Below are 12,409 nucleotides of genomic sequence, written 5' to 3'. Positions count from 1 at the left end.
GTCCAACCCCCTGCCATGCAGGAACTCTCAATCAAAGCATCCTTGACAAATGGCCATCCAGCCTCTGTTTAAAGACCTCCAAAGAAGGAGACTCCACTACACTCTGAGGGAGTGTGTTCCACTGTCAAACAGCCTTTATTGTCAGGACGTTCCCCCTAATGTTGAGGTGGAATCTCTTTCCCTGGAGCTTGCATTCATTGCTTTGGGTCCTAATCTCTGGAGCAGCAGAAAAAAAGCTTGCTCCCTCCTCAATATGACATCTCTTCAAATACTTAAACAGTGCTATCATAACACCTCTTAAACTTCTCTTCTCCAGGCTAAACATCCCCAGTTCCCTAAGTCATTCCTCATAGGGCATGATTTCCAGACCCTTCACCATTTTAGTCGCCCTCTTTTGGACACACTCCAGTTTCTCAACATCCTTTTTTAACTGTGGTGCCCAGAACTGAACACAATATTTCAGGTGGGGCCTGACCAGGCAGAATAGAGTGGCATTGTTACTTCCCTTGATCTAGACACTATATTTCTACTGATGCAGCCTAAAATCACATTGGCTTTGTTAGCTGCTGCATCACACTGTTGACTCATTTGGACTCCTAGATCCCTTTCACATGTAGTCTCATTCAGCCAGGTGTCACCCATCCTATATCTGTGCATTTCATTTTTTCGCCCTAAGTGCAGTACCTTACATTTCTCCATGTTGAAATTCATTTTGTTAGCTTTGGCCCAGCTTTCTAATCTATTAAGGTCTAATCTATTAAGAGACTCCTCCCTCCACAACTGTCATCTTCCGGCCTATGAGGGAGTTGACCAGGCAGGCCCAGCTCCATCAGGGCTAGCCTGAAGAAGAAGAGCCCTCCCTCCAGTCCATCTGCCTTGGTCCAGGCTTCAGAGGGTGAGAATAACCACTGGACCTGATCCCCTCCCCTCCATTTCCCTTCTCCTTTTGTGTCATGTCTTTTTAGAATGTAAGCCTGAGGGCACGGGACCGTCTATTATCCCCTCTGTTTTAAGCCGCCCGGATTCCCAGTGATTGGGTGGCATATAAATAAATCCTATTATTATTATTATTATTATTATTATTATTATTATTATTATTATTATTATTGATCCTGTCCTCAGGGGTATTAGCTACTCCTCCTAGTTTGGTGTCATCTGTATGCCCCCAATTCTGCCATCCAAGTCATTGATAAAGATGTCGAATAACACTGGCACCAGGACAGACCCCTGTGGGATCCCACTGGTCACTTCTCTCCAGGATGAAAAGGAGCCATTGCTGAGCACCCTTTGGGGTCGGCCAGTCAACCAATTACAAATCCATGTAACAGTTTGTCAAACCCACATTTCACTAGCTTGTTTGCAAGAATGTCATGGGGAACCCTGTCAAAGGCCTTACAATATGTTACATAAGCTAATTCATACATTGGTAGAACGTTACATGCAGAGTTGATGGATGGATGGATGGCAAGTAAGGCAGGCATGTAAGGAAGCAAATAGTGCCAGGATTCTTTTTGGCTGCAAGATGTCTCCAAGGCAGAGACAATTTCAACATTTTATATTCCAGCTGCATGAGAAGAGACACAAGAATATTTGCTCTCACTCCATGAGAGATGTCATTTTTAAAAAAATTAGCTGTCTAAATATGCTAACATTTCATATTTAAAACTGTCACTTGTAGAACAAGCTGAAAGATATTTAGTTTCAAATAAAAATGTTGGTCCTACGCAAAGAAGGTGATTTGATAAATACTGTTATTATTCAAGACACTGCAGTATGCTGTCTGATAAATAGCAAGGTTAAAGAGCATTTTTCAACATTTTGCTACAATCAACAAGAATAATTGAATAGGGTTTTGTTTTTGTTTTTTTTTTACAAATGCAGCCGAATAAAACAAAGCTGCTTATTTGGATGGATTTTAAGGTGCTGAAAATACCAGTTCTGTTTCCAACTTTCATTACCTAAACAGGCTAGACATAACAGAATCTCCACTAAGACATCAGGAATAAAGCAAAAGTAGAGGAAGACTTGTTACTACTTGGTGAAGTATGGGGAGCCCCTTCATGAATCGAATTAGGATTGCGATGTGGGTCAAGGATCCAAGTTTTATTAGGATCCTGATTCAGCTCCCTCCATCCTAACAATTTTTTTTCTTTTTAACCAGCTAATTCTCTTTTTAACCACATGGCAAACATCATGTTTAACCTGTGAGTTAACTGGGGTGATAATGCACCAGAGCACTCTGAGAATTCCTATGCTAGGATCTAGTTAACTGAATGTCAAAGGTCTTACAATCCTTATGTGTGAATTGGATCTTCTGCACTGATAAGGAATCCTTTCATAGGACAGGGATATCTAATGGTATGACCAGGAGCACAGTTAAAGTTCCACATTCAAACTGCAGGCCCTCCCACATCCCATAAATGAAAACTGAGACACATGTGACCAAACAACATCAGATTGTGGCAAAGATGACAAAAGTTAATAATGAGAAGTACACACAGTCTGGAAGAGGCTGCTTAAGCCTACTTGGATGAGTAAGGCTCCGCTTCACCTTTCCTTTCCCCTGTGCTTTGTTATCTAAGCTACTTTTGCACTGAAGTAAGCTGGAGAGAAAGGGGAAAATGGGGAGGAGAAGAGAAAAACTGGGACATTTTAAAACAGTTCAAAACGTGGGACAACAGAGGATTTATCAGGTCTGTCCCTGCCAAATGTGTTACAGTTGGAGGATATGAACTTGGGCTTGGAAGAACCATTACTCTCATCATAGTTGAGGAAAAGTTCAGCCAACCATATTATATTATGAAGTGAGCTTAGGAGTTTTTTCCATCACAAACTATAATGTAAAGTTTCCATGCACAAAAGCAACTATGATGCATCATAAGATTCATAATGAAATTATCCATTGTTTTCTTTTAAGTACTTCTGATTTTGCAATTGAAATTACCTGTCCCAGTGAACTCCATTCTAAACTGGCACTCCCTATGTATACATGTTGTTTATCCACAATCCAGAATGATGACTGCAAATGGCCATCATTATAAGCAGTCAAGTTCATGTACATCACTTCTGCACCTAGAAAAAATACAGAACAAGATAGTTAAAAGGATGAAAGGAATATGTAATCTTTCATTTCAAAATTTAATAGTGTAGTCCTAAGGAATTCAGAAGTTTTAGAGACTTCAATAATTCTCATTAGTGTATTTTGAAACACAGCATATGGAAGTGACTATATGCATACTAGGCATATGAAAGTTGAACTTAAAAAAAAGTTTCCTGTATCGTAAATCGATGAACTTTTGCTTAAAAACAAATAAAAAAGTGTTAATTTCCCTAAGTTTTTTTTTAAAAAGGTCACCCCGAAATAAAAAAAAAAATTGTATCACAGTATTAGTGCATATGAGGTATACTATGTAGTGTAGTATATATTGTATAACTGGCTATACAAGTATACATTATACACAATTATATTCAATTATCATTTATAGAATTCCTATTTTGAGCTTTATAAACATGATTTAAATGGCTTAGAACATGTTTAAACCTTTTTTTTTGTATTTCTTTAATAGTGTACAATAATGTCACACATGAAGAGTTACAATACCATACAGGAAAACAAACATACTTGGACCAAAAATCTTGTTCAATTTCAGCAGTCACATTAAAAAAGAAGTAATGTTAGAGAAGTATGATGAAATGAAAACATAATTTGTTAATGGTATATCGAAGATATATCAGGATGGAGAGTCGATATGAAATTTTTGTTTCATTTAACATGGTTTTCCTAATTCTACAAAGAAAAAGGTAATTTTCCTTTCATCAACTTTCACAAAATCCCGAACATCAGCAACTCCCAGATGCCATCCCATTGCATGGCCGCCTGTTTGAGTGGCCAAACAGTCACACATGCAATGTGCCGCCTGCATCAGTGCATCAATGTTTGAGTGATATATTGGCAAAGTACAATCATTGAGCCCCCCCCCACATGCCCCCTTCATCCCTTTTTACCCCATGCTCCCCTGTTAGACCAGCTGGTTTGTATATGTTGAAATTACATTCATTGGAGATCAAAGATATAGCCTTGTTTGTCTATAGAATCAGTATGCAGCGAGATCTTGAGACTAACTTATAGGCATCTGAGGAAGTAGACTGAAGTCCATGAAAGCTCATGCTGCCACCTTTTTTTCTTCAGTTAGTCTCAAAAGTGCTACATGATCTCTCTGCATACAGTGCACCCTTGCCTTATGCTGGGGATCCGTTCCAGATTCCCCAGCATAAGGCTAATAGCACGTATGCTCGAGCCCCATTGGATAGAATGGGGCTCGTGCATGACACATGGTGCAGCACACACGCCACAGGCGCACACACTATTCATTCTCCTGCCGCATGGCTTTTAGCATACTCTGAAAGCTGTGTAAAAGGTGCCTGCGTATGATGCGGGCGCACTGTACTGATTCATTGGAGTTGTCACACTTTCATGTCTTTGCTCTGCCACAGCCCTGCATTCAATATTGGGGCGTTTATATGCAGGCATGAGGATGTGCATTTTTCAGGCTAAACTGGAATATCCTACCTTCTTTTTGTTCCAGTTTTTAACCCCTGAACACAGCTTTGCTTTGGTTTCCAGCCACTTTCGAGGCGTGTGTTGTCTAAACGCCATGCCTTGTAAGCAGTTGGAAATCACTTTCTTTAGCTCATCTGTTTCACGCCTTAGAGAGTGAACTTTACAGATCAAACATGAAGATGAAGATGACAATGTTAAGATTTTTGTACAGAAATTTAGAAGTCATATCTGTACTTTTGCCCAAACAGAAGACTAACTCACTTCTTCATAGACCACCACACACAAAAAAATCAACACACTGTTTAGGAAAAATACTGTGGAACTTCTCTAGCTCTTGAACTAATGGTTGACTAAACTCCCAAAACTTTGCTTTGTGCTTTTGACTATCTAAACAACATTAACCATGAAGATGACAATGTTAACATTTTTGTACAGAAATATAGAAGTCATATCTGCACTTTTGCCCAAACAGAAGACTAATTCTTCACAGATAAGCACCAAAAAAAAAATCAACTGATGTTGTCAACACATTGTTTAAATCCAGTAAAGGGGTTTAAGGGAAGTAAAAAGGGCAATGTAATGTGTTGTTTCCTTCTTTAAAAAAACTAATTACTTTAAAAAGTGCTTACCTTTTTTTCTGAAAAATACATAACTAACATATTACCTTTTAAATTGGGATTGGAATTATATGATTCTAAAGATGCTGGACTGCACCTCCATGCAGTCCTAGCTAGCATATGCAATGGCAAGAAATGCTGTAAACTGAAGTTCAATCATATATGGAGGGGCACATGATCTCCACCCCTGCTTTAAATAATGAATAACATTAATGAGTTATTCCTTTAAAAAAATCCACAAGTAAATCATTTCTAAAAAAAAGTGTTGATCCAACCTCTTAAGGTTGCAAAAACGAGAAAGAAATTAATTAAAGTATGGTGGTGATGAAAAATAATGCAGCCTCCCTTACACAGACTGTGCAGATAAGCCTGCAACTAATGGTTTGACGTCAGATTTTAGAAGTTAGGAGAGTAGATATTCATTAAACATTTGAAGGAATTTCTTGAGAGTAAGAGTGGGTCAACAATGGAGCTGATTAGAACCAAACTAGAGACATGGTGGGTTTTCCTTCTCTGGATGTCTTCAGAAAGAGGTCGGAGAGCTTCCTCCTGGGGATGCTGGAGCTGAAGATCCTGAACTGAGAAGGAGGTTGGACTTAGTGACCGATGAGACCCTGCCCAACTCTACAATTCTATGAGTGAATAAAACTTGCCTATTATCCATATAAAAACTTTATTATCCATCTACAAAACAACAAAATGCAAACAAGGATGCACAGGATAGTAGCAAATCATATATTTCAAGAGAGGTCATTACAATTACATCACAGAACTTTTCATGAGGCTGCAGTTAGTGTCCCTTTTCATGGAAGCAGTGGGACTTACTAACAAGTAAAAATGTTTACAGTGAAATTATTGTTACATATTGGTGGAGCTGATTGTTGCTTTTTATGAGCTACAATGAAAGGGCACAAAAATGTTTTCAAACAACATATAGGTGCCAAGGCTTTAGGTTACCCTTCAAATATTTTCAACAGAAAGGGGCCAGGCTGGATGACAACAGTCACACAATCCAGCTAATGCAAGGACACAAAAGTATCTCCACACACCATGCTGAATTTGTTTCCACCAGCACTGTCCATTCATGTGCACAAGTATGCAAATGTCACTTCTGAGTGGAAAACTGAAATACTCTATTTTAGTCTATTCTCACTATAGTTTATGTGCATGGGCAACAAATGTTCTGTTCCACATATTATGGCAGAACCTAAATCTTTTCCGTTTTCTAATAATAGCTACCAGTTATGATCTCTCCAGTGCTAGAGGCAGTATGCTTCTAAATATCAATTCATGGAGAAAGGTGCTGTTGCGCTTAGGAAAGGGAAATAATATTTTAAAATATTTTTTAAAATGTAAAAAACAGACATGTATTTTGAGTGTTGGGAAACCTTGACAAGAAGAAACCAGGAATAGCAAGAATCTTCCCATTCAGGACTTATTCTGCATAAAATTTGCAAGTGGTTGTTTTGCATAGAAAACAGCATTTTTTTGTTTGTTCAGGAAACAAAATACTTCAATTTCTGTAGGAAATACTGTTTTCTGTAAAGAAAATGTATTTGGGGGTTATTTTGCATAAAATTCACACATGGCTGATTTGCATAGAAAACAGCATTTTCTGTGCTGAAAAAAAGCATTTTCTATGCATGAATTAATATTTCTGGATTGAAGTATTATTTTCCATGCTGTTTTCTGCACAAACCAACCATATGCAAATTTTGCACAAAATAAGTCCCGAATGGTGACTAGACTTTGAAAACTTTGTTGCAGTAGGCAAAATAATGCTGAAATTACTCATTACTACTTTTAAGAAAAAACTTAGTGAGGAATTACATCCCTAGTTGTACTCATGTCCTTTTGGTGGGCTTCTCCTTGGCAACAGATTAGCTACTATGTGAATAGAACCCTAAATAGAGCATTGATTGGATCCATCCAATGTTGCTATATTATTATAACCCTCTATAATTATACATGGACTACAGATAATGAATGGAGAAAGTCTTTTAAAACTAAGAATACAGACCAACAGCCCCATGCCCTCGGTAACTGGAGTTATAGTAGAAATGCTACTTGTGACTTCAGACTTGAAAAATGTACCCCTTACTATTCAAGTACAGGCACTGCATCATAACAGACTGATTCATACCAATGTCATGTTTATATAAGAGTTCTGATAAGACAACTCAAGTAATCTTCTGATTTAACTTTGAAACAAAAGGAATTTAAGAACTAGGACCATTCATTTTCATACAATGAACTATAAAAAGGGATAAAGTAGAAGGCCAACTGTAGCCTACATTTATTCCAGGAACTTGTTGAATATAGAGATAAATATAAAGCATGAGCATACATGCTGCCTTTATAATATATATGCTCCTTTATAACAATGTTATTACTTTGTAAATATGCCAAATTAGTGGATTTTATTTTATTTCTTTGAAGTGTCTTGTATATGTTTCACACTACATGAGCACAAGAATAAAGCAAACATATGAAAAGTAACTGTTTTGAAGTGTATGATCAGCATGAACTAAGAGAAAGAAGCTAAGAAAACAGCATAAGAAAGTTTAACATTTCATAGCAATGAAACTTGGTGTGGAGGGAGAGCTGAGCCAGGAAAACAGCACAAGAAAGTTTAACATTTCATAGTAGCTTCCATATTGTGTGCGTGTGCGTGTGTGTGCATGCGTGCGCATACATGTTAATGTACCCAGATTTTAGTCCAAACTTTAATGGAATAATTCAAGACACCTTTGAATAGGTTCAGCACTTTGCCAACCCCTTTAAGTTGTGGTTTAAAATCTGGAGGATACTCACCATCCCCTCAACATGGACACTTCCAGCCACCAGAACTCCATTGTATATAAGGTTAAACACTTTATATTCTGTTTACTGGAGTCCTTGCCTTCCTTGATGGAACTTTTCTTCCATCTCTTAGTTCAGCACTTCAGTAGCTTTTGAAATCCACAACTTTATAATATAACCCATTTTGCATTTGTTTAAATAACTTTGCCATTTAACATGATTTTATGATCTGAAATTCCTTTTCCTCTCTTCCTTGCTCACTACACTGCACTGGATGTTATTCCATTTCATAAATAATTTTGATTCTTTTGATTGAGCAGGTGAAGATCACTTGAAACAGAACTTGCATGTTGGATAATTAATGCAATTTACCATTTGAGAGGAGCGACTCACTATCTCAATCTGCTGATCAAGATATCTGGGAATTTTATGGCAAATGGAGAAAACTCTATGGTGGCATCTGCTCAACAGCTGCACAGCTAATGCAGTTTCAAACGGCCTCCACACTGCTCATCATTTGAACAAGACTTAATATTGTCCTTTATTAACTAACACTGGTGGACATTAATGGGCTCCACATCATCCAATGAGTATCTGGGAGAGCTGGGACTAAAGGCAAAGTCCATCATATCCAACTGCAAATGCAATTAACTGGGTCACAAAGAATCCAAAAGTGTCAACATTCAAATATGGAAGCTCCATGGGAACATAAAAGTAATTTTCATGTGGTTTTTCTTTGCCTTAAAAAACTTTTTATTTTATATTCATCTAACTTTCCACATTATGTCTCACTCCAGGATGACTTACCCTCATTCTGTTGATCATCTCATCAGAGGGTCTGGTTTCACACTTTCCTGCAAAGTGAATGAAAAAATGAGCCTTCATTTTGATGCTGCAGGTGAGTTACAAATGAGATCTAAGGTGGGAGCTTTCATTATATTTCACCTCCCACCTCCCATCAACCCAATGCATCTATCCCTGGACTTTAGAGTAATGTAAAAAGTAAAAACACTGCAAATGAGTATGCCTCTCTCTAGCATTTAACTCTCATTGGAACTTTGTGGCAAGCATAAGCTTACATTCCCATAGAGCATCTCACATGTTGAATGTTGACACTGTAATAGTTAAAGCTCCACTGAGCCGAGTACAAATGTCTGAACATGTAAATTCACTAAACATCACAGCAGGCCCTTTCAATATATGCAAAATTGACCATAATGAAGTATGAGAAGATAAACAGTTACACAAAAACAGAAGAGAGAAGGGGGGAGGCTATTAAAGGAGAGCAATGATTCTATCCATAAAAAAGTTGATGTATTTCCATGAACAATCAATAGTCAAAGATATACATTATACAGAACATTGTACACATTGTATGTGGGAAAGACAGCAGCTGGGAAGAGAGAGATATCACATTTGTTATTTTCAAACAAATTATTTCATAATTCTACACATTTATGTAAACCTTTTAAGTAGTCTTGTGGATGGGAGAAATAGAAAGGGCACCAGTACATGGATAATATTCAGCACAAAAATGTAGCAAGATACATGGACTAAACCAAACAAAATAAACAAGCTGTAATGATTCTTCAAGTCAATGTACCTACTTTTCATATACCTTAAGGGTTGTCTCACTGAAGAATGCAAATACGTGTTTTTTCCTGCAGTTGGAAACAGGACTAGGTCTACTGAATTTAAGTTAAAAATAGATAGATTTCAACTAAACTTTAGGAGAATATCAATAGTAACAGAAAATTGAGAAGTGAGCCAATTACCCAGAAAAGTAATGTGCTTCTCTCAGTAAAAGTATTCATGGACTACTGATTGTTCATGGAAAGGCTAGAGAGCCATTTGTGGGGAATGTTGCAGCTCTGCGTTTCCTGCATCAAGTGGGCAGGGACAGTAGGAACTGAAAATTATAAACTCTTAAGGTTCCTGAAAGTCTTCTCTGATCTAACAAAAAGACTAATTCAGCAGTGTGAAGAGTAGTAGTGTCCTATGATTATTTTATTTGTATATTAGATACATTTCAAAAGATCTTCCATTAGGATTTCAAAGAAATTAGTGATATGAGAAATGGAAATGAACCCTGACTAGCTCCACTCAATCAACAGTGCCAGCCTTATTAGAAAGCAGTTAAGATTTTCACTTAAAATAAAATTCTAATACAAGACTGATATTAAAAAATCATTTCTCAATATTTTTCATGTTTTGAGCAAATAGTACAGAACATGATCTTTCAACATCTGTTCCCAACCAAATGAGGCAAAACAAAAAAAAAGTCATCTGCACAAGGCTGTAATGCCCATACACATAACCGCTCACAAGCTAATTGTGCCTCCCAGTGTTATGTCATTTGCAGCCCACATTTTCTCAGTGGTAATTTGGGAGTCTTGTGAATTTTAAGTCATTACCATCTGTGGAGCAAAAATTGCCAGGTATCCAAACAGGGTTCAGGAAAAGAAGAGGCACTAGGAATCATATAGCAAACATGTGCTAAATAATGGAAGGAACTAAAAAAATTCAAAAGATCATCCTGTGCTGTATAGACTACAGTAAAGCCTTTGTATAGATCATGAAAAAAATATTAATCACTTTAAAAAATAGGTGTGCCGTGACATCTGGTAGTCCTGATATGTAACCTGTACTCAGGACAAGAGGCTACTCTTAGGACAGAATACAGAGAAATGTAATGGTTTCCAATTGGAAAGGGGATCAAGCAAAGCTGCATTTTATCACCCTATTTAACTTGTATACTAAGAACATTATGCAAAAAGCAGGACTGGACTCAGAGGAAAGGGGTGTGAAAATTGGAGGAACATCAACAATCTAAGATATGCAGATGACACCATAATACTAGCAGAAAATACCACAGGTATGAAGTATTATTGAAGAAGGTCAGAGCAGAAAGTGCAAAGGCAGGTTTACAGCTTAACATCAAGGAAACAGAAAATTATAACCACAGACAATCTACATAATTTTAAAGTAAGTGAATAAAAGAATGAAATCATTCCGGAATTTTCATTCTTGGACTCAATCATCAATCCAAGAAGAGTCTGCAGTGAATAAATCAGAAGATTATGACTTGGAAACACAGCTATGAAGGAACTAGAAAAGATCCTGAATTGTAAAGATATATAATTAAATACCAAAGTTAGGATTGTCCATGCCATCAATTTCCCATTTCTATGTATTGTTGTGAAAGCTGGACAGTGAAGAAAGCTTATAGTGGAAAGGAAAAAAAAAATCATTTCAGATGTGGTGCTAGAGAAGAGTTCTAAGAATGCCATGGATCACTAAAGAGACCAATGGATAAGTCTCAAAGCAGATCAGGCCCAAACTAATCCTGGAAGCAAAAATGACTGAATTGAGGTTGTTGTATTTTGGCCATATCATGATAAGGACTCATTAGAAAAGACTATAATGCTTGGGAAAGTAGAGGGCAAATAGGAAAAAAGGAAGACTGCATCCCATATGGATAGGCTCAATCAAAGAAGCCACAACCGCAAGTCTGCAGGAACTGATCAAGGTGGTTGAGGATAGGATGACTTAGAGGTCTCTCATACATAGGGCCAGCACGAGTCAAAATCAACTCAAAGGCAGTTAACAACAACAAACGTGTAAGGAAGGTAGGCACAGAGTTGCCATACAGTCACAATCTCTATTTCTTTTTCTTCAGGACTGCTCCTTCCGTATAATCCACCCTACGCACTCAAGTCCTCTGGGAGGAATCTGTTGCAACTCATGAAAACTAGCTTGTCTGCAACCACCTTTTTGGCAATCGCTCCCAGATTATGGAATGGCCTGCAGGATGAGATCCATCATATTACCACCTTAAACAGCTTTAAAAAAGCTGTCAAGATGGATCTCTTCCAGCAGGCTTTTCCTGAATAGATAACCAGCCACCAATAAAATCAAACCCGTCATACCCATGATTTCTGCCACAGTCACTTTCCGAACTGTCTGTTTGTTTGTATGTTGTTATTTTAATTAATTATTATTATTATTACACTTTATTTATATAGTGCTGTAAATTCACACAGTGCTGTATATACCATCAATAAAATAGGAAAAAATAGATAAAAATATGCCTGCCTATGGCGTACATTCTACAAAATAATAAAATAATACAAAGAAGGCAACAAATTAAAAACATCAAAAATAATCATGCAATGCCTGGGAACGCTTCCCTGAACAGTATAGTCTTTAGCTCAGCTTTGAAGCTGGTTAAAGAAGTAATGACCTGTGTTTGTGGGGGAAGGAGGCTCCAGGAATCCGGGGCAGCAAGTGAAAAGGAGCAAATCTGGGAAGGAGCAGTAAAAATACTAAGCTGAGACAGCAGACCTTGACTACCCGAGCAGAGGGCACAAATGGGATGGTGAGGGGAAAGAAGCTCTGATAAATAAGGAGTGGCCAGCCCATGCAGGGC

General features: G+C 37.6%; 1 protein-coding gene across 1 annotated transcript in view; it reads right to left on the bottom strand.

The window, feature by feature from the left end:
* The window catches only part of PLD5 (phospholipase D family member 5), a 138,161-nt gene that overhangs the window by 18,786 nt on the left and 106,966 nt on the right, over window positions 1-12,409 (bottom strand). Inside the window, 1 exon segment of the mRNA XM_042441404.1 lies at window positions 2,945-3,072. Within this exon segment, the coding sequence (XP_042297338.1) occupies window positions 2,945-3,072 (128 nt within the window).

Source organism: Sceloporus undulatus, chromosome 1 (assembly GCF_019175285.1).
Source record: "Sceloporus undulatus isolate JIND9_A2432 ecotype Alabama chromosome 1, SceUnd_v1.1, whole genome shotgun sequence".
NCBI classification, from domain to species: Eukaryota; Metazoa; Chordata; class Lepidosauria; order Squamata; family Phrynosomatidae; genus Sceloporus; species Sceloporus undulatus.
This window is presented reverse-complemented; position numbering and strand designations above follow the sequence as displayed.